The 23,923-nt window shown below is 37.8% G+C and overlaps 1 protein-coding gene across 1 annotated transcript in view; it reads left to right on the plus strand.

The window, feature by feature from the left end:
- Positions 1–23,923, plus strand: part of LOC122871759 (inactive dipeptidyl peptidase 10-like) — a 48,196-nt gene that overhangs the window by 19,446 nt on the left and 4,827 nt on the right. The window contains 22 exon segments of the mRNA XM_044187097.1: positions 2,037–2,111; positions 3,722–3,774; positions 3,905–3,986; positions 5,925–6,045; positions 7,573–7,727; positions 9,624–9,701; positions 9,703–9,722; positions 9,893–10,016; positions 11,583–11,621; positions 11,813–11,920; positions 12,120–12,211; positions 13,092–13,139; positions 13,295–13,413; positions 13,806–13,853; positions 15,656–15,754; positions 15,956–16,025; positions 17,149–17,277; positions 17,444–17,509; positions 18,857–18,911; positions 19,964–20,063; positions 20,437–20,495; positions 23,840–23,912. Coding sequence (XP_044043032.1) covers positions 2,037–2,111; positions 3,722–3,774; positions 3,905–3,986; positions 5,925–6,045; positions 7,573–7,727; positions 9,624–9,701; positions 9,703–9,722; positions 9,893–10,016; positions 11,583–11,621; positions 11,813–11,920; positions 12,120–12,211; positions 13,092–13,139; positions 13,295–13,413; positions 13,806–13,853; positions 15,656–15,754; positions 15,956–16,025; positions 17,149–17,277; positions 17,444–17,509; positions 18,857–18,911; positions 19,964–20,063; positions 20,437–20,495; positions 23,840–23,912 — 1,813 coding nt within the window.

Raw genomic sequence — 23,923 nt, forward strand, 5'->3', positions numbered from 1 at the left:
AACTTGATGTGAACTGCAAAATGACAAATGAGCAGCTACTGTGATCATATGCAGTTGTTACCACGGCTTACTTCCAGGAACAAGAAAATATGGCAGTATTTGTAATCTGATTATCCTTTAAATGCTTCGAAATTTCAGTATAATCCAACCAGGAATGCTAACATTTATTAAAAGCAGGCCAAATTTAGCTGTTTTCTAATTGCATCATTATAATCCTGTAATTCCATAACACCCATACACTGTAAGAAATTATAAACCCTTTATTCTCATCCTCTCGCCTTCTCTGTAAAGCACCTTTTTTTAAATAAACATGTTTCTTAGAAGGGGTTTGGCGCTTTTCCTGCCTTCCTCTTTTCAGAATTGTTCCACGCTGTTGTAGCTTGTGCTTTTAATGGTTGCATAAGGGGATTTGATGAGGATTTGGGGCCCTGCGGTAAACTCGTCAAACTATGCAAGCAAATTCAAAAAGCAGAGGTGGCCTTATCGTTAGGAAGTCACTGATATGACCTCCCCAAAATTGCAAACGCCACCAGCTGCAGCATCCAAACTAAACGCTCTCACTGCCTGGCTGCACAGCTTTCATCAGTGAGATCCACTACTAAAAAATACCTGGAGATGTGAATTATTACACAAAAAACAAATAAGAGACACTTGTAGGCACCAAAAGAAACACTAAAATCTCAGAATTAGAGTCCAAGAGCCAAATAACCATCATCTTTAAATAATACATGTTTTTTTAAGGTCTGACTAATCGTTCCGTCTCGCTGCACAACAGTTAAAAAGTGACTCTGGGCATTTTTTTGAAATGTCGTCTATAAAATATCTGTCCACCTCCCAGAAATGTCAAAACCTGCTGTGCCTCCCTCGTGGTTTTATGGCCTTTAGTTGCAAGATTAGTTTTCTTTTTTGTCATTGTCAAGAGATGAAAGCTGGAAATATGAACATTAGCTGACACAAAAGAGCAATCATAACCTGTCAAATATAAATCAGCAATATTCACTCCTTTTTTTTCCTCATGTTTTTCTTCTCTTCTATTCAGGAAGCATATATTTGATTCATCAGTGTTTACTTTTTTGCAATTTGCAAAAGTCTCTATAAATGTTGGGTCTTAAGCTTCATGTAAAAACATGATCCTGCTGCTAACTAATCTTGCTCATTTTTGGCCACGCTAGCAGCTAAAAATTCATTTAATCAATCTTGCTGGTTTTCAGCTACGCAAGCAGCATGACTCTAGTGATGGCAATGTCAGTCTGTTTGATCCACCACTTTAATACAGACTGAAATATCTTTAAAACTTTTCAGATGAATCCTTATAACTTTGGTGATACCCTGACTTTTCATCTAACACCATCATCAAGTCAAAGTTTCAATTTGTCCAAGACTTTGGTTTATGTCCAAATCTGCAAAACTAATGCTGTACTTTGTGTTTAGTGCTAATAGAGCAAGTGTTACCATGCTAACATGCTAAACTTAGATGGTGAACATGGGAAGTATTACACTGGCAGCTATACATCAACATCTCTGTATTGTCATTCTGAGCATGTTAGCATGCTAATGTTAGCATTTAGCTCAGAACACGGCTGTGTTAGGTACAGCCTGGCAGAGCCGCTAGCATAGCTGAAGGCGCTCGTATTTTGTCATGTTTTTTTTTATTTTCTATTCAGAAAATATACATTTGCTTCATTATTTTTTTTTACCTTTTTGGCAATACTTTGTTTTTCTCCTGCTAACCAATCTTGCAAATTTTTTTAAAATAGCCTAATAATTGTTACTTCTAAGTAGCTATTAAACATTTAACATTGTGTACTTGATTGCTTGCTTGAATATTTGTTAATTTATATACTTTATCTACTTATCATTTACTTCTTTATTTTATTATTTTTGCCTAGAGTTTGATGCCAGTTACTGAGTGTTGCTTTCAGTGTTGCTCTCAGTTTTTTTTGTGTAACTATATCATTGTGGAATAAAGAAAAGTCTGTAAAGCCAAAAAAAAAAAAAGAAAAGTGTCTAAAAATCAGCATTTTCTTTTTCATTAGGTGGCCTTCAAGGTGGCAAAGTACTCGCTCTCTGCAGATCTGAAGTACGTGCTCTTCGCTTACGATGTCAAACAGGTTAGTTTCAAATTGAAACGCTTCATCAACCCAAAACAATAAATCCAAATCACCTGATTACATAGAAAAAAACACAAAAGGCCTTGGTGGTTTTTTGATCTGAGTTCTTTCTCACGGCCACACAAGCCATGATTGGAGTTGTGGATCATCCTCAACGTTACCAGCTGTTCTTTTTGCCTTTGTTTACTTCCTGGCAGGCTGTTTACATTGTGCTCCTGTCTAATACCCAAGGGTGCTGTCACTCACTTATCTGCATGCACAAACAAACAAACACACACAAGCTCTGGTCATGTGTCTTCAGGTTTGCTTGTTCTGATTCGTATTTATGTTCTTTCTGTCACTTTCTGTTTCTTGACTGGAACTGAAAATATTAACTTTGATTAGCTTTGGATAATTCGGAGTCGGAGGCTGGACCAAGCACGAAGACTTCACACAGACACACACACAGTTTCTCCCTGAAAACAAATTGCATCACCTGTACTGAACAGGTGTGGATTTATTTGTTGTGTTTCTGTTTTATTAGCCTTTACGTGTGCGGTTTCTTGTGTATTTTCACTTCCACTGTATCCTTGTGTTTTTTGATATATAAAAGTGTTTTTCTGTGTGTTAATATTCAGTCATCCACCGCAAGGCTTTCTTCTCTCCTCAAAGTCAAGGTTTTTCCATTGATTTTTAGATTTGTTAACAGATGGATCCAGGCTCAGGTTTAGAAACACTGCAGCAGCTGAACAACCAGAGGAGGACGTCTGTGTGTCCTGCAGTATATTCTCTAATAATCGCCGGATCCAAACCACATCTTAACTTGAGATGGATGCATGTTTGATAAAAAAAAAACGTTTCTTCTGCACATTTCACTCCACTTCTCTTCTGCATATTAAGGCTTAATTGATTGCACTCCAGTTTTATTTGTTGCCAGGGCAACGCGAAGTCCCCTTGAGGTACAAGTAGCACAACTTCCTGAGATTTTTAGTGGCTCTCAATTGAATTTCTTTCAGTTAATGTGCCGCCATGTGTGAAGGGAAATCAGCTGTGCGGGACACAAATAGCACAGTTCACCTGGCAGTGAAGGAAAAGAGGAAGTTTGGGGGATTTTGGCCTTGGGAAATGTGTATAAAATAGTTTGTTTAGATATTTGATTCAGTGTAAACATCATATAGCTTTCATGAAGAGCTGGAACACGCTCATACAGAATATATATGATACTGTCAGACAGTGTTAGTGTAACAAAGCTACTTTTGGGGAAATAAAAGGAGAACACTGGATGTTAAGGGGTTTAGTAAAAGTTTTTATCTGCAGAGCTTTATCATTATCCTATTTCACACAACTTTAAACAAGAATATATAATAAAGAACACTGGTTTTCATCCATTGGTAGAGGAATCTGAATTTGTGTTGAAATTGTTGGTTGCATTGTTGACTGTTTAAATAAACCCAGTTTATGTTCTATTTTTCTCTTTTTTGTTAGTTATTAGCTGCTCCAATGACTTTATTTCCTCATGTGGACGTCATAAGCTTCATGTCTTTTGTTGTTTTCTTGATTTAGAGAGGCTCACGTTGCCACGTCACAAATGGATTTTGCATTATATGTGATGAGTTGAACTCTCGTTGCAGATGTACAGATATTCATACACGGCGTCTTTCATCGTTTACAACATCTACACGAGGTGAGCATGTTTACCTTTATTCGTCACGTCTGGAAGCTCTGTTGGGTAAAATCCTTTCAGCACTTGATGCACGTACACGGCGGCATTCAGAAGCAGATGGTGACTGTTAATATATGTGTTTGTGTATCAGGGAGGTTTGGGAGCTAAACCCTCCGGAGGTTCACAACGCAGTGCTCCAACATGCAGCTTGGGGAAGACAAGGACAGCAGCTGGTAAGGCTGAGTGTTTGTATTAATGTGATTCATTCTCTCTATTGCTTCTCAATCTTTTTCTCTCCTCACTGTCTGTTTATGAATACATGCTGCCTCACTGCAATGAAAAATGAAGACAGTGCTTCTAACACATCCAATTTATTCCAATACTGTTTGTTGGTAGCGTAACCTTCTTTTACCATAGATTTTTAAAAAATCCCAGAAATGATTTTAAAAAATGACTGTCATGTAGATGCATTTCTCATGGTCTTGGATAGCGCTGGACTTTTTTTTTTCTTTCTTTCTTAACAACTTTATTTCACCTTATCAAACAAATTCTTGTAGAGAGAATAACCGTGGTATCCTGTCAATAACTAACAATTCAAAGACCCAAGAAAAAAAAACAAAATTAAACATTAATTGAAAAAAAAAAAAATTAAAATGAGTATGTGTGTGTGTATGTATGCATGTATCATATATATACATTTCAGGGGTCAATAAATCAACATGGTCCCTTACACGGGCTCCATTCATACCATTAGGCCTTTACGGTGAGATTTGGTACATTATATCCGTACACTGTACGTCAGAAATGGAAGAAGACTAACATGTACTAATAAGAATAATAAAGGTGTAATTGTTCTATGAGGTGCAATGAAGCTAACGGGAGAGTTAGGGAGAAGTCAATCAAACACAGTCTGTACACAGAGGACGACTACTCACGCAAAGTAATTAAAATCACCTGGTGTGTATGTGCAAGAGGGTTTTCCTGTCATTAAGAAGTCAACAACTGCTTATAAACGCTACACTACACAACCACTGTATGTAACTCTCATTAACAGTCAGTTATCATTTCCTGATTCTTAAAAAACACATTATCTTCATTCCTCTGTGTTTCAAATTATATTGTTCTCTCCAGGAAATTAGTAGGAAGACTCTTATAATAAAACATTTATTAGGAGACGTGCTTTTTCAAAGCTGTACTATCTTGTTTTCGGTGTCTTTGAAAGTACACGGTCTTACTAAGTTTATTAGCTAATTGCTAAATACCCATGTTAGATTTCAGTATAAATATTTGGCCAGATATTTTCAATGATTTGTAATTCATTGGCAATAATTCTAATGCATTAATAAAGTCAATCTGGGATCATATAAAATCTCTAAAGATAAAGAGTTTTTATAGTTATTTAATAAAAGAGAGCTTTATAGTTTCCGTGCTTTATTAGCAGTTTTTTACACATTTCCTTATGTCTTTACTTTTGTGTGGTAGCTTTTGCTGTTTATTTAACATTTTATTGTGTATTTTTATGCTAATATGTCCATGTTTGTGTTGCAGCATACTTTAGAGGCTGACTTTTATGTCTCATTGGATAATTGACAAAGATTCAGATATAGTGTAGTCAGTGTTGCACTTTTCATACTGCTAATACAGGATATAAATGATAAACGTTTTATTTGATGTCACCAGCATTTGCACAATGTGTCTTTTGGTACGCAGCAGTGTGACAAAAGCTGAGTTGCTCCAGGTACAGTTTTCCCAATTCAAAATGGCTGCCGTGTGAGTAATGGATATTCAGAACAGAGCTGGGGAAAATAAATAATTCCAAAAAAAAAAAAGGTCTCCATGGAGGAGAAAAATGAATTCAGGAGGATATTTGGTGAACATGCAGGATGTGTCGGCCTGATCAAATGCAAATATCAAAACACTGATGGAAGAAGGAGAGTAAACACACAGGTTTGCTGCGTGGTGAGATAAACCCACGGCTTTAATATCAAAAAACAAAATCTCATCAAAGAGGAAATCAAAAAGAAAAACAGACTGAACGGACGAGCAGAAGCAGATCTGTTTGACAACAGGAAGTAAAAGACGAGCAGGAAGGAACACAACTAATGAAATAAACTTAAACATGGGATCATGCATCAGTGTGAGTGAACAGTCAATACCTTCTTTGTCTTCAGATCTACATCTTTGAGAACAACATCTACTACCAGTCAGATGTGAGGAGTAACTCTCTGAGAATCACCTCCTCTGGGATGGAAGGAGTCATCTTCAACGGACTCGCCGACTGGTTGTATGAAGGTGTGTGTGGTCACAACAGCTCTGTACCGAGGCTGTGTTTCCGCCGGGTATTTGTTTTGTTTTTTTGAGTATTTCATAAATTAGAATTGTGGTTTTTTAAGGCTGATTAGATTCTTAGTTTTTAGACTCAATAGACTCATGACCATATTTCTAAAGTAATGGGCACGATCTGCCCTTTGCGATCTGCATGTAAACAGTGCTAAGAAATCACTTGCTCTGCATGCACACAATTGATATGATGTGCTTATATATGATATGATGTAGTACTATACTGCTTATTTTATTACATTTATTTGTCAGGGACCATGTACAAAAAACATTAATCTCACATCAGGAGAAGAGATGTACCAGTATACTACCTAGTAGTATACAAAGTATCTCAAATTGGCTCCACATTGACGAACTACAACATTAAAATGCTCTTACGTATATTTGTTAGTGATAAAAACTGAATAATATAATATTCAATGACAATTAAACACTGTGAAATGAGCAGTTCTGCATAATGAGTACTTTTATTTTTGATACTTTTCGTACATTTTGCTGATAATACTTCTGTACCTTTTAGTAACATTTTGAATTCAGTGTTTTTAGACTATGGTGTTTCTACTTTTAAATAAGGATCTGAGTACTTCTTCCACCACTGGTAGTCGTTAGTACCATGTAAGAAGTACTTTTTTGACAAATCTGTTTATCTATAAATATAATAAATAACAAGAACTGCTGAACAAATGTATAAATTCTTCTTCAAGCTCCAGTTTGGAAAGTTTTGGAAATGTCTCTTCCCTTTCAGAGAGAGAAACGCTGTGATCAGTGGTTGAGGATGCAGTTTCAGTTTCAAGGGTTCATTGTGCGTCCTCAGTTCAGCTGTTTAAAGTGTTTCAAAGATTTGTCTTTTGCATTAAAAATGCAGCAGCACAGACTACACAAACTAAGCAGAATGGCGATGAAAAACCAACAACACGCCTCTACAATCCATTAAGTCGCTGTGTAAACAAATTCAGTAATGTGGTGATGGTATGTGCCGTTTGCACAGAGTGCAGCACAAACACAGACTGTGGCAGATGGGGAACATTATAGACTCATTTCTGTTTGTAGATTTACTGCGAGCTGTGTGTTTTCTCTTTTTGATTTGCATTTACTTTAGATTGTAACCATTGTGGCTGATGTCTTGACAGTGAAGGAAAGAGCAGAATAAGTGTTCACCAATAATATAAAAGAAATAACCAAGTCTTTTCCCCCCTCAAATGATCTGTTTTTTGAAGGTGTTTTAAACCAATTTTTATTAGATTTAACCTAACATGTAGTGCATTTGACTACAGATGTCTAAACAGCTTACAAGAAAAGCAAAATGAAACCAACAAAAAACAGAACTACAGGTGCAGAAAACCAGCACATTGTAATAATAAAAGAAAGAAATATAAATCCATTCATCATTAACACTTCTGAGCATTATAGAGTCAGAATAAGAAGAAAAAAGACAAACTGTGACACAAATGTTCATTATTTCTGTGTTTTTCTTATCAGAGGAGATTCTGCGTTCACACTTGGCTCACTGGTGGTCGCCTGACGGAGAGAGACTGGCTTTCCTAACCATCAACGACACCCTGGTACCCAACATGGTTTTGCCCCAGTTCACTGGCAGCACCTACCCCAAAGGGCTACAGTACCCATATCCCACGGTAGGTCTGGGAAACTCCATTAAATGACCATGTTCAGTGCCCCAATAGTAGGCATCCCCCCTTTTCCACTGTGTATGTATCCTCTTGTCTTTAACCCATTAGATACAGCAGCTTCATAATATTTTGCCTTAAGCCCTGGAAACCAACCACCTCCTATATAGAGCTGCAACGATTAGTCAAACGACAGAAAATTTATGCAACTATTTTCAGCTGTTCAGCTACTGTTTTTTTTGTCATCTGTGATAATAAAATGAATATGTCGTAAAAAACAAGCTTTATGACTAAGTGATATTTTTCACTATTTTCCCTTTTATTTTACTATCCTGCCCTACAAAATGTTGGATCTGAAAACCTAGCTGAACACATTGTGCATACAGCAAACATTGATTTTTAATAAAGACAGACTTGAACACGGTCAGACCCGACCTGAATAGACCCAAGTATAATTAGAATACATCTCCAAAATGGAGGGTTGCAAATATAGAGAAAAACAGCAGCAGCATGATGCACTGTCAATTAAAAAGCAGCAGCAACATAATAATAAGAAATAAATGTAAAGTCATGAACCAACAATAAGACATTCTGTGGTCACCTGGACTATAGATAGGCAGAAGATAATACTTTTCTAATAAATTGAATATCTGTGAATGATTTGAACTGATTTCCTACACCTGAAATATTAAAGGGCCCCTTTACAACATAGGGAAATAAGGTAAAAGGTAAAAATGCAGGATCTTAACACAAGCTAATTGCTGTACAATGAACATGTGGCCTTTGGGGGCCCTTAGGGTCTAGACCCCTGGGGCGGTTACCCACATTGCCAAGTTGGTAATCTGTCTTTGGCTCAATCTTTTGGGTTTCACAGTGAGTGAAAATTATATTATTCTTACAACAAATGAAGGCGATAAACAAGTTATTACAGTTCAGCTTCATCTGCTTCAGAAATTGTAGAGTGAAGAAGACATTTTAAAACAAGTTGTTTACTTCAAGCTATTACACAGCCAATTGGCATTTTCCTGCATTTGATTACTTTTTTTTTTTTTAAATAGACAAAAGGTCTTGTTTTTGCAGGATTTATATGTATTAAACGTGTCACAACTAAACGTCTTATTACAGTACAGTACTGGAAGACTTCAAGGTCATTTCAGTAACAGTCAGAGTAGACTTTATTAAACTTTTATTCCAACAATTCACTGCAGGACTTTTAAAACTTTAAAAAAGGGGCTCAACACTACTGAAAAGATTAATTATAATTAATAATCAACATAAAAGATGTAAATATAAGGTTTTACAACTTAAATATCTGCTCCACAGTTTGGCTAAGAGCCTGTTTCTTTGTAAGGCAGTGGGTCTGAAGCTTCTTTGGAAATAAGGGTCTGTAGTTTTCTAATAATTTCCCCAAACGTTTCCTCAAAAACAACAATGTAATTTGGGACTGATTATAGGTAAAATGGAGACAGTGTTCAATTGGTTTACTTACAATTAATTAATTCCAATTAATTGGTAGTAAACTAAATCTTAACAGCAGGTCAGCTGAAATTTGTCTACATGCAAGCATACAGTTTAACATACATTATATGGAAAAAAGTTTCAGTGATAAATTAATATTTATTTGGGTTTGGGTGGAGATCTATTTTCTCCCTATAAATACTGCCAGATAGTTCTTTCCATGTTCTGTCAAAGTGCACAGGAGTTTAAGTTTTGGACAAACAACTGTTACTGAAGACATTTCAAAGCGTCCACAGCCACTACTGAGCTGGTGCAGTTTTACTAAAGCTATATTATCCAGCGGACAAATCTGCTTCTATCACACTCACAGAAATTGTAAGTATATAATAGCAACTTTCCCATAAAGATATTATCTGATTATAATCTTTCTGTCTCTTCCACGTTCAGGCCGGTCAGACAAACCCGACCGTCAAGTTGTCGGTGGTCAACCTGTTCGGAGCGACACACACGCAGGAACTGCCGCCTCCCGGATCAGCTCAGGCTCAGGTGACACACACACACACACACACACACACACACATATATACATTTATTTATATATATATATATATATATATATATATATATATATATATATATATATAAATAAATACAGCAGTGACACACAAAGACACAAAATCCTCAGTCTGCTTCTCCTCTCTGTGTCTCCTCTGCAGGGATTTCTACATCACCATGGTGAAGTGGATCAGTAATACTCACCTCGCAGTGCGGTGGCTCAACCGGCCCCAGAATGCTTCACTGCTGACGGAGTGTGACGCCACCATAGGAGTCTGTCTTCAGGTGGGACGGGATGGAGGACGGGATCCAAGATTAAGATTTGGATGAGATATTTGCAACCACATCTGTAGCCACTGAGGTCCAACTGACTGTGCACAAACATGGATAAGAACCAAGCAAAGAAAGAGAAATACTTAAACAGGATTTTTAGCTGCTCTGTACATACAACTGAATAGTCTGTAGATTTTTTCAAAACCTTGGTTACTGTAGTCTCTACCCCCAAAACGCTGCTGTAGCTTGGGAGGAGTCAGCTCAGTTAACTCGGACAAAATCTGAGTTTCATTTAAAGTTCCCGTATTTATTGAGTATTGTTTCATCATGTTCAAGTCTCAGATGACACAACAGTCAAAAAAAGGAGATGACACACGGACAGACTTAAAAAGCTAACTTAATACTTCATAGTGTAACCCGGTGAGGTTTGGTCACCTACCACACCCGTCTCAAGTCAACTCTAAATTTAGGAAACAAGTTCCTGTCTTCATTGTGTCGAACGCATCATACAGACTGAGAAAGTACAGTAGCTGGTGTGTAGAAAACAAGTGGTGTTTAGACGTGCTTCAGACGCAGTCAGTGTCTGGAGCCAGATTCAGTATTAAACAAAACAAAACATCACTGCATATTTTAATGAGTTAAAGGAAAGGTACATTTTTTTCTTAAAACACTACTCACATACCCATATGTACATTCAAAGTGCTTCTGGTCATTGTAATCATTCTTCCTCTGCATACTGGCTGCACAGAGATCCCTTTCTGAAGCAATTTCACTGGAAGTGAAGGGCAAAAATACTTTCTAAAGTTTATCTGAAGATAAATTGAGCCTTCAGCTGCCTGAAGGTATGATCTTTTTAGTACAAAGTTCCCTCTTTGTGTTTCTTTGGGCAGACAGTGTTTTCGAGCTGCGCTGGAGGAACAGTAACACAAAGAGGGAATTTTGAAGCAAAAAAGACTTTGGAGGATACCCATTGTTACGCATTTTTACATAGAACTAGGACTGTGGATTTGGTCCCCCATCACTTCCATCATAAGCGCTTTAGAAAGGGATTTATTTGTGGCCAGTATGGACAGGAGGAACAATTACTATGACCAACAACACTTTCAATGTGCGTACAGTATCGTAGGTGGTAGGTGAGTATTGACAGACTATCCCTTAAAGTCACAGTGATCCTGAAAAATTCATACCCAAAGACACACGCAGCCATGCCTTTAGTTTATCAACTGTTTCAACTACACTCCACAGTATCAGTGTGATCTAAATCCTTTGCAGTCTTGTGCACCTGCAAGACATTTTATTATTCAAGGCAGAGTTTCACTCATCAACTGTCATGTGATCGTCTTCATCAATCAGGACCAGTTAATTGCATGTAATGTAGTACTATAATACTGTATGTATCAGACACGTCTATGGAAAACAACCGTGTTTCTGGACTGAATCTCTAAATTATTTGTACGACAACAACATAAAAGATTCAGGTGGAATATACACTTGTTTAAAATTTCCCCAGCTTCTCAACAACTACTCAAGATGTCTTTCTATAGCGCATGTAACCATGTTTTCTTCTCTTTAATTCAGAGACATGAGGAGTCTTCAGAGACATGGCTATCCAGACAGGTAAACCTGAATACAGACATTTCTCATAACCGTATTTAAAGACAACAATCTCCTAACAATCCTTATATAAGAATGCCTTTTCCAGCTATTATCCTCACAGCAATATATGTTCCATTATTGAGGGAAGAATACAGCAGAACTCATTCGTGCGTAAAGTATGTCAACGCTGAGGTCTGTGTTTCTCTCTGCAGAGACAGGAGCCGCTGTTCTCCAAGGACAGGAGCAGGTTTTTCCTCACTCTGCCCGTGAAACAAGGAGGTCAGGGAGATTTCCACCACATCACAATGTTCACCAAAAAGGTGACTCCTGAAGGACTCTTCTCCTTCCTCTTTCTCCTCGACATACTGTGTCTTTCTTTGTCTCTGATTCTTATCCTCTCAGTGCAGGAAATGTCCATCTCATAAGTCACTTTAAGTCCCATTTTGCATCTTAAAATCTACCAGTGATGGGTGGTGTTTATGTTTTTTTCCCAATCCTTCAACCTGTTTCTGATTTCAGTTACGAAGCGACCAGGACGAAGTTCGACACTTAACGTCAGGAGACTGGGAGGTGACAAAAATCGTAGCTTACGATGAAAACAACCAGATTATGTAAGTTTTGCTTCTCACATTAAATACAAACAAAAACCACCAAAAATCTAATCGAAAAATATTATTGTGTTACTAAAACTACAACTCCCAGCACCACGGGTGCTTCTACATCCGATACTATTACTACAACTACTGTTTTAATATGTTATTTTTACTGCTAATACTGGTACTCAGTGGTGGATGAATACGGTACTTGAGTAAATTGACTTATTTACATTCCACTCCTGCTGGCGCTAATACTCAAACCTCAAATTTTTTTGAAAAAAATGAAAATAATTGAAAAGAAAAGTCCTCACATTTGAGAAGCTGGAAACGTGACAAACTATCAAAGTAGTTCCAATTCAAGTTCTTAGTAACTAAAGCTGAACAAACAGTGCTTGTGTAAATGTAATGTTGCATTCCACCATTGTTTTTGGATCCGCAGACTACTCACTATTCATAGCTGGAAAATACTTCTCAGGGAATGAATTGTTAAGTATATATTGTGGCTTGTTGATGCCAGTGTGTAATTATATGCCAGCTCCAAACTGATGAAAGAAAGAAAACACACTTTTACAAGAAGCCTGATTTTGATCTTGATTAAGGCAATTTCCCCATTTTCCAGACTTTCACCCAGAAACTTTAATGTTGTGCTTATTAATTTTTTCTCTACCACTAGGACTAATTCAGCTCTATTATTATTATTAGAAAAGAAGTACTAAAACTGTTACATGTTTGAAAACATCTATTGTCCAACATGCTTTGTGAGCTGCAGGGTTCACGACTGTATAAGTCTGTGTTTATGGTTGGCCAGCAACGATATGCAGTGACTAGTGAAGGCAGATGTTTAATGGATCCGTGACCTTGTCCTACTTTAGCTGCTCTGCTTTCCCCCACACAGATACTTTCTGAGCACAGAGGACTCTGCACAACAAAGACATTTATACAGGTAAAATACACTCTGCTGTGCAATAAATGAACCATATTTGTATTTTTAAAAGCCTTTTGTTCATTATTTCTCCAACGTATGTCACTGTCCACTATTGTGTGTGATGCACGTCGGTTTCTGTTTACAGTAAGCATGTCGTCTCTTTCCTCTGACAGCGTGTCCACACTCGGCCTGTTTCCACGACGATGCCTCACCTGCGGACTGAAGGAGGAGTGTTTGTTCTTTGACGCCAATTTCAGCCCGGTTGCACAGCACGCCATCCTGCACTGTAAAGGTCAGAGACAATCGAACAAATTAAATATAGTATCCTGAACTTCTCCCAGTCAAGATTTTGGGAAGACTACAACCTGGAGAGATACAGAGATATATACTATATGTGTGTGAAATATGCAATTTCCTAACTGATGTTCAGTTTCAGCTTTTTCGGAGAATATTAACACCCTAAACTAAGGTGGTAAACATGGTAAGCAAGATACCTGCTAAACAGCTGACATCACTGCTGGGCAATACTTCCTATAATGGCATACTGATGGATCTAAAGTGTTATGAAAATGCCTCTTAACCCCTCCCAAAAAAGTCAGAAATTTAGCTTTAAATGTAGAATCTCTACTGTCTTATATCAGCATCTCGTGTTACATTCATAAAAACGACAATGTTTCATTGCAGGTCCTGGAGTTCCAGCTGTGCTGCTTCTAAGTTTTGATGACGGGGACTGTAAGTAGTCTTTATTCTACTTAATATGAAACCATTTTGTGTTTTTGTCATGTTTGTGTGGGCAGGCAGATGTGCTTTTTCTCTCACGTGTGCTCTGAAAGGGAAAATAGTTTGCAGCATGTAAGCGTCCTTATCTCATTTGTATGAAAACATCAGCAGCTGTTGGATTTGACGCCGTGCCGAGCTGCACCAGCAATTTGCACATTTCAAGATGTTTAATGTGTTTCACACTTTAAATGGCCGCTATTCATCCCAACAGTTGTTTATTTAAGATAGCTAATACTCAGTTCTCCTGTGCACGCTTACATAAACAGGTTAGAAAGGAAATTTAAGTTGAACATTTATATGAAATGGGGGAAAAAAAGTAAAAGTGCTGATTCATATGACCAAGTTATATACTTCTACTGCCATTCATGTGTTCATAATGTGTAAATTACTGACATGCACAGTAATACTCAGCCACAATTTGTTGCAGCAGGAAAGATATATGTTATTTTTTAATGGTACGTGTACTGTATAGAAAGCATGCCTACTATGTGGATTAGTGGTTATAAAATAAAAATATAATCGTGCTCTTCCATTGCTGTGGCCTCTGCTGAATATTTGATGTGAGCTGTCGTCTATATTGTCTTTATGTTTGCTCGACCTCACGGTTCACCTTTTGCTTCTACGCCAAGAGGAAACACGAATATATGAGAAGAAATATCAACTTTTAGGCATTTTCCCTCATGCTGAGGCAGGACATAGTCCTTAGGTTACTATGGCAACACACAAGTATGGCACAGTAGGTAAGAGAGCAATCTCACCTGCACACATTACAGAACAGCCTCCCCCATGTTCAACCCAACAAGAAAATAAATGTGCTTAATGCTCATTCGACCGGCTAAATCGACCCACCACATTATCGCTCAACATGTTTTATTCTGTATGTGTATTTGCAGCAGAGCGTTACTTTACTGACGCCAAGCTGTTTAACATCACACACAGGTAACAAACATAATACCACCGGCAGTTCGGACAATTAGGGGTGAGGTCATTTGGAAAAACTCACCTCCATAAAGCTGCAAAACTGCATCCATCACTAAATCTTGTTCAGCAGCTCACTTTGTTTTGTGCTTTCCCGCATAAATATACTCTTTTTGTCATTTTGTAAAACGTTTCTTGGAATTTGTATATGGTGAAAAATCCAGTTAAATGGATGAAGTTTTTTAAGTTAAATATGATCACCTGTATTACCTGGTTTGGAGTTTCTGGGGTTTGGATCACTGCTCTCACCTGAACGTCTCCTTTGATGTGTGATTGATGGGTCTTTAGTCTTTAGCTAGAGTTCAGAGAAGTCAACTTGTTCTGTGAAGTGTTGAACATTGCAAGGACTATTGTGCTCTTTTTAACTCTTTATGTTCAGCACTTGGAGTTGCATTTGATGTATGACTTGTGCTATATAAATAAAGATTACAGATTGATTGATTACAGGGGAAACCTTATCCAACTTATCTCAACTCTATCTAGCTAATTAGACTAATGACCCATCAATCACACAGTAAAGGTGACACTCAGGTGAGAGCAGTGATCCAAAGCCCAGAAACTCCACCAAACCAGGTAATAAAGATGATAATGTTTCAGTAAAAAAAACCATAACGCCGATGTACTCGTTACAAATTCACGTTTTTGAGTTTCCTGTACCTTTAATGAACGACTCGTGTATGTGCTTGGTCTTTCTAGTCTGCCAAAAAAGTGTCATTTAGGGCAATTAAATAACAGCTCTTATTCTACTCTGATAAATATGATTTCTCATTTCACAGCGTATTTCATCTTGGAGAACAACCTCCCTCTGCGGTCTGCGCTGGAGACTAAAAAGACGGTTCAGACTGAAATCCGGACGATCACTAATGACAACTTTGGTACAAATGATCTGCACTTAACAGCTGCGTGCGCTTGTGTGTATTGATTTGCATGACATCGTCATGAGATAATTGAGCTATTTAGAGGGTGAGTGGGTGTGTGTGTGTGTGTGTGTGTGTGTTTGCACCTGTCTTCCTGGTTGTGTAAATGTCTGTCCTCTCGGTCACCTCTGCTGCAGTTAATGTTTCTCGTCCTCTCAGAGCTGCCGCTGAAGCTCATCTATCCTCCTGACTTCTCCGAGTCCTACATCTACGGCCTCCTCCTCATCGTGTAAGCCTATTCCACTTTATTACATTTACATTTTTTTAATTTACACAAGGCCAAACTCAGTAAGGACAGCTTCACTCCTCTACTCCATACCTGCAGGCTGTCAAATACATGTTACAAATCAACAGCAGTAAGAAATGAAAAAAAAAGGATGTTAGATGAGAAAATGTAAATGTAGCATCAAATTTCACATCTTAGCTCCAATTTTAATGTCCTATAATCCTTTTTGTACGCAGAGTAGTTGCAATAAATATCACAGTCTCGCTATATTTGTTAACCTCGGAGAAAATGTTGCTAAACTGCTTCAACTCATCGGAGAAACGTGAAGCTGAGACCTTACCAGAAAATACTACACTCCCTCTGGCCAATCAGCCTACTTTATTAAAAATACAGAAGTATTCTCAGCAAAGTGTACTTAAAGTATCAAAGTAAAAATACTCATTCTGCAGAGAAATGTCCCGTGACTGATTATATTATTGTGTGTAACTTTATTGTTAATGCTGATGCATCAGTGTTAGAGCATCATTTTACTGTTGTAGCTGCTCCAGGTGGAGCTAGTTTTAATTACTTTATATACAGTTAATTAGTGGAGTGCAGTGGTTCCCAAATGTAGGGGCCATGAGATGATTAATGGGAGAGGAAAGAAGGAAAAACAATGTTCTAGTACACAAATTCGTTGGCGATTTAAATCAAACCATCTGAGAAGTTTTAGTTTTGCTAAAAACTCATAGACATCTGAAATGTGAAAATGAGACACAAGCCAAAAAGGTCGGAAACCACTGGTTTAATCTCTAGCAAGGTGTTTAATAGGCACTTATAGTTTTGATGCAAAATCTTAACCTGAAAAGTAAGTGTTGACCCCAGCTGTCAGATAAATATAATGGAGTAAAAAGTACAATATTTCTCTATGAAATGTAGTGAAGTAGAAGTATACAATAGCAGAAAATACTCAAGTAAAGTACCTCAAAATTGTACTTAAGTGCAGCATTTAGTAAATGTACTTTCCAGCACTTTATACAAAGACAAGAAAAAAAACATTTAAAACAAACTGAGGAAAGGAAGCGTAAATAAAATAAGTGTCTGTTAGTAAATAACAATAATCCATATTTTGGGTCTGTCCTGACAGCGGCAGTTCTCCAGGCGACCAGGCGGTGACAGAAGAGTTCAGGCCGGACTGGGACTGGGTGACAGCGGGATCAGAGCAGGTCATCGTAGCGCGGCTCGACGGCAGAGGGTCGGGGTTCAGAGGTCAAAGGTACTGAACGTTCACACAAATACTCAACATGTTTTGCTTTAAGGTTCTGTTATTAATTTTGCCTGCACAGTTTGACTCAGTACATGAAAGTGATGGTTCACACACAGAAAAACTGGCCTCCAGAGCAACTTTCCTTCTGACCCTCGTTATCGTCGTCACTTCACAGGGTTTTACAGCAGGTCCATGAGAGGCTCGGCTCAGTGGACGCAGAGGACCAGATAGCAGCTCTGGAGTATGTAACACATTTTGTCCAGTCTGTAAGCTTAAGTTCGGTGACTTCATGTCTGTGTCAGTGTCTCTGTCACGTTTGGAAAGACATTTAGAAGGTGCTTTTCTGTGAGGAAAGATTTGTGATCACCTGTGAAGCTCATTAGAATTTCAGAGACGCCTTTCTCAAATAGTTTTGTGAACATGTTTGATGGAGGGTTTTATTAATGCGCAACTCATCATGATTAAAGATAAAAACAACAACTTTAAAACAGAGAGAGAACTGCATAATTCTTGAATAACTGTAGCCAGTTTGTCCCAAAGCAAAACATGACACTTCTGCCTTTTATCTAATGCACAGTTAAACACAAACGCACACATATGTGACAGAAAATTAATCTGCATCTATTCTGACAATTGTTTAATCATTACAGGAAGTTTTTTAAAGCAAAAATGACAAAACATTCTCTGGTTCCAGCTTCTTAGATGTGAATTTACTAATTTTCTTAATCTTCTATGTCACTAAAACTGAATATTTTGGGGTTTTGGACAGAGAAAACAAGACATTTAAATATGTCTACTTGGTGTCTGGAAGATTCTGATTCACTATTATCTTAAATATCTATCTTATATTTTATTGACCAAATGATTAATTGATTGAGAAAATATTTGCAGAGTAATTGTAAAATAGTCATTAGTTTCAGCCCTAATGCTGGTATCCACATCTTTAGGAGGTAATTTAGGGCAAACAGGAGTTGTGTTTATGTTTAATATTAGAATAAGGAATAGATTTAGGTTGGGGGTCAGGGTTAAGTAGAAAAGTCTGGAGGTTTTCCTGTCGGTAGAAGCACTAAAAAAGTAAAGGAACGTTAAACCAAACTTGTTTGTGTGTCACTGTAGAGACAGGGTTGCCCTATCTGTCCACTGTGTTTAAGGAAATTAGATTTCCTCTGAGAATTTAAATATAAAACATCTCCACTGGTTCGGCAACACAACAGTACTAATTCACTTGTAAAACACACATACAATACGCAGGTTTTTTTAATATAAAAACACAGTAGTTGGTGAAACACACGGTGCAGGTTCTCTCCTTCCTTCCTGGTTTTCTCATTTCTTTTCCCAGCGACTCTCTCACAAGATCAGTCGAGGCAGCGCAGGAGTACTGCTGGTAATTCCCTGCAGCTTTGACCTTTGACCTCCCTACTGTTGGTCGCTTGATAGTCTGTGAATTGAAACTTCTCAGTCGCTTTAGATCAGAGCTTCAGCTGAGAGTGTGAAACTGAATCAAACATGTAAATTACGATGTAAAAATGTAACTTTCAAAGTCCACTTGTTATGTGCTTGTGTTAAACGTTTCCTCTGTGTTCCTCAGATACCTGGTGAGGCTGCCGTTCGTTGATCGCACTCGTGTCGGAGTCTTCGGGGAGGTTCGTGCGTCAGCCTGTGAATGAATCAAACCTTTCACCCTGATTTCTCAGCTGACTGAATAAATGTGCAGCGTGTGACTGGATAAATCCATATTTGAAATGCTCAACTAGGCATTTTTAATCTGTCTGATATCTCATTAACGTACACAGGATAATGTATGAGGACACTCATGATGACATGTGAACTTTATAGCCACAATACAATCCTCTGCATTCCCAACGTCAGACGCTTCCTTTCATTACATCATGTAAAAAGGTCGTTGTTCTGTGACCCAAAGTTAATGGTAATACATGAGATTCACAAACTGGAGCTAATGGTGTTCGTATTGGACTCGTATTACATAAAAAGGGACAGTTGAGGCGGTGATCAGAAATCTGGATAATGTCTTTACATGCCACAGTATCCTAGTTTCAGCTTAGTATATTCAGGTTTCGCAAAACTGGGATAACTGGCTCATCCAGGCTTCTGAAACCAGGATACGACGCGTACATGCACAACACAGGATACTCCCAAAAAACGCTAATAACTGGGATACTGTGTAAAGCACACAATGTTGTTTTTCATCTGTGGAGGAGACATTAAACAGACATCTTAATAAAATCAGTGCTTTCTAGAAAGGATTTATATGGTGATAAAGGTCCATAAGGGGCAAAAATATTCAGTTTACTAAATAATTCCACTCACTGAATATGCAGGAACTTGGATGCTGAACTCTCTGACACACTAAGAAACATTGTCTTTTATTTCTTAGAGCAGCGGTTCCCAACTTTTTGGCTGTTGATGCCTTAAAACGAAGGATTTACTTTACCTGCAACCCCTCGTCACATGTAGACCGAGTGAGTGATATTTTGTCTTTGTTTTACGCGCGGCCCCGACGAGCCTCATTTGTGGGGGCCTGAATAGGTAAAATAGCTGAGTAAAGACTAGAGAAAAGTCTTTAAAAACTAACCTAACTGTCTGTAGTAGGAATATGGTTTTTTTCTGCTTTGCTATCTAAATCACAGCCTGTTTTTTATATGAAACTAAACAACTGAGACTACTTTGTTAACAGGACTACGGTGGCTACCTCACACTGATGATGCTGAAGTCGACAGAGAAGCTGATCCGATGTGCTGCAGTTCTGGCTCCTGTCATTGACTGGTCCATGTACGGTGAGCAGAGAGTAAAATCTCTTCTTCTTTAATACACCCTGCAGGGACATGGAAGTATTTATTACTTCTGCTGCTGCAGCGCTGACTCTCATCTCATTTCCTCATTCACGACGTCGTTATCCTACGTGGTGTAATGTCTGGGTAATGTGACTTTAATTATCCGTAGGTTCTGCTTTCGGGAATTCAGGCTTATTGAATTTTTAGGATGAAAAGCTTCCTTCAATTCTGGGAGCGTCGAGCGAGTATTAGGGCTAATGTACAGCTGAGGAGATACTGCTGTATGTGATTATAGTTTAATAGACTGAAGTCTGTCTGAGTTGAATAAGGGTTTCACTCTACTTACAACAAAATCCTGTAACCTCTTTTCTTCCAGCCTCTGCGTTCGCGGAGAGATACCTCGGCTCACCTTCAACTGAGGAGAACAGATACCAGGTGAGCTGCTTTTACCAATCATCCATCTGTCATCTGTTCATTTTTTTGTTTTTATGTCCCAAATCGTATCTTTTCCAGAAGCCGGACGTATAACACAAAAATCAAAAGGTTGCTGAGGTGGCAGCGAAACCCCTGATCTGACACAACTACCAATTTGAAAAATAAACCAAAAATATTATAGTTTCTGAATAAGTAATGTAAAATCCTACAGTCTCTTTATAACCCGTCTCTCTGTTTCCTCTTTCCCTTGTCTCATCATCACGGGGCTAACTGTTCTGTTGCTCCAAATAAAAACATCATTATAAATACTTATGAACAGAAATAAAATTAAATAAAGTTTGCAAACTTGACAGTGGATTGTAGAAGCCATGAGCCAGATCTCTCTGTCCTCTACCACATGTTTGCTATCATGCCATCAGCCATTTAACTTTAATTTAATCTAATCAATTTATCTGATACAGCTGAATTATGTCCATTACTTTAGCCTTTTGACTCATGTATTTGTACTTTCACTGCCACCAACAGTGGTGGAATGCAACTAAGTACATTTACTTAAGTACAATTTTTGACATACGTGTGCTTTTACTTTCTATTCCAGAGGGAAATATTGTACTTTTTACTTCACTACATTTATTTGACACTACAAAAACATTTGATATGCTTATATGATATGATGCAGTACTATACTAGTAATCTACCCAGCAGTATACAAAGTATCTAAAAATTGGCTCCACATTGACTAATGTAACACTGTGAAAGGAGCAATTCTGCATAATGAGTACTTTTACTTTTGATACTTGAAGTAGATGTTTCTGTACTTTTACTTAAGTAACATTTTGAATTCAGGACCTGTAATGGAGTGATTGTAATGATGGTAATTCTACTTTTACTTAAGTAAAGGATCTGAGTGCTTCTTCCACCAATATATCTGCTATTTCAGCGCTCTTGGCAACTTCTTGCTCCAGTACTTTGTTTTAATGTGTAGTTTCTCACCATTTTACTTTCATTTCTTAATCTCAGTCTTGTGTACAAGACTAGACATTCAGCAGGATGACCCGTATATCTCAACAGCTCAGGTCAATGTAGGACTGTACCACTTTAGGAAGGGGCCGCTATTTCCACTCTATCCTGCTTTATACTTCTACTCCACTACAGTTCAGAGCCAAATATAGTACTTTTTACTGCACTACATTTATTTGATAGCTGTGGTTACAAGTTACTTTTCAGATTAAAGATTTTGTTGATAAGTATATAAAATACAACACAGTCTGGTTGGGGCTCATACACTTGCTCATTCAGATGTCTACGAGTTGTTAGCAGCTCCACCAAAGAGACCCCTCTAAACTTCTCAAATGGTTTCCTTTAGATTATTGTTTGAGGCCCAAAGCGGTAAAATTATCTAATATTTCACTAATAAAGCAAAGATTAGAGAAAAATTTAAAAAATGAATCCAAATATGTGTGTGTGTGTGTGTGTGTGTGTGTGTGTGGGCTGGTAGTTGTCTGCATGTGGATTAGTTGATGCAAGATTTTGGCAACATAATTATTAGAAAATCAATTTCTAAAATCAATTTTACTTCCAGACATTCACTGGCTTTAATGGAGCCACAACTTCAAAGGCTGCTGGTGTGTAGCTTCAAGATTAAAATTGCACAACCGTGTAAATGTATTGCACTCTTTCTACAGTGAGAGGGTTTTGTACTCCAAATAATATTTTAGATTCTTTAAGAAAATTACTTTTCTTTTCACAAAATCTCTCTTTTCTCTTGGTTCACTTCACAAACAAAACAGTCCCCCGTCCGTTTTAAAATAAAAAAAGAACATGTGGCCACGAGCGTTTCAGGCAGCGCTCCAAATCTTGTCCTTTGGAAAAACACACAAACATGAAAAATAGCAAAATGCCAGAGGTGTAGGCTAAAAAGAAATTACACTATTGTCCTCTAAGTGAAGGTTGCACTCAAAGTGTGTTTTTCCTCCTAAGTGGGTTGCCTATAACTGGGCCAGAGTACGCTATTTTTGTGACTCTCACAGCAGGAGGTGGGGTCTGCTTGAAATGACATCCAAAGAAGGGAAATGTGGCACGATGTGATCAGACAATAATCAGAGGGACATCATCACTCGTCCCGACGGAGAAGCAGAGAAAGAAACGGGTTATAAAATGTCCAGTTGTTGATGTGCGGTGACTGACAAGCTGGAAAATTTCTTTGTTTGAATCCCAGCTGGGAAAAACTGAATGAGATTGAGAGATTGAGATGTCCTCTAATATGACAACTACCATCCACACTCCCCTGAGCAATACATCTAAATGCAATCTGGCGTCTTGTTTCAGAGAATAATACAAGATACTCAGCATTTACCTGAGCTTAAAGATATTTTTCTCTGAGCTTCTGTGTACATGTCATGGCCAAGTTGCTTTCAAAATATCCCTCCATGACCTTTCCAAGACCTATTTTCTGCTCACACCAGCGTTGTTAGAGTTTCACAATCACTAAGTTTATTGACTCAAGTATTGTATTTAGATACAATTTTGAGATACCTGTACTTTATTGGAGTATTTCTATTTTATACTTCTCTTCCACTACATTTATTTGACTGCTACTTTTCAGATAAAAAGAATAGTTTGATGAGAGGATTGATCATGTCTTAACGCTAAATATCAATCAATCCATCAAACTTTATTTATATAGCAAGCATTTAAATTAATAAAATAAATTTTACTCAGTTACAGCCAGTAGCCGGTTAGCTTAGCTTATCGTAAAGACTGGAAACAGCTAGCCTTACTCTGTCCAAAGTTGATGTTAAAATCTGCCTAACAGCAGTACAAAAATCGAAGTGTAAAAATGACAATTCGTCATTTTACAGGGGTTTATGTGCTGCACTATTTCTTGGCCGGGACCAGTAACTTCCTGGAGTCTCTGCTGGTTGCCTGGCAACTGCTGCTAGCCAAATAGTTTGCAACATAACCCCCAGTAAAACTGCGATTGTTGTTTTTACATTTAAGTTTTAGTACAGATTACACAAATGAGATATAAAGTGTTAATTAGTGAGCTTTAAAGGTGCTGGTAGACGAATTTTGTTATGTTTGGACAGAGCCAGGCTAGCTGTTTCCCCCTGTCTCCAGTCTTTGTGCTAAGCTAAGCTAACCGGCTCCTGGCTGTAGCCTCATATTTTATCATACACAGATGAGAGTGGTATCAACCTTCTCATCTAACTCTCAGCAAGAAAAAGAAGAAGCTATTTCCAAAAATGCTGAACTATTCCTTTGAGATTTTACAAACAAAATAAATGATAAGCTTATAAAATACTATGTATTAATACAGAATTTCTCTTTATCTGTGTGTCCAGGCATCTAAAGTCCTGGCCAACATGAAAGGTCTACAGGGGGGAGCTCTGTTTCTGGCTCACGGCACTGCTGACGGTACACACATC

The sequence above is a fragment of the Siniperca chuatsi genome, linkage group LG24 (genome assembly GCF_020085105.1).
Source record: "Siniperca chuatsi isolate FFG_IHB_CAS linkage group LG24, ASM2008510v1, whole genome shotgun sequence".
Classification (NCBI taxonomy): domain Eukaryota; kingdom Metazoa; phylum Chordata; class Actinopteri; order Centrarchiformes; family Sinipercidae; genus Siniperca; species Siniperca chuatsi.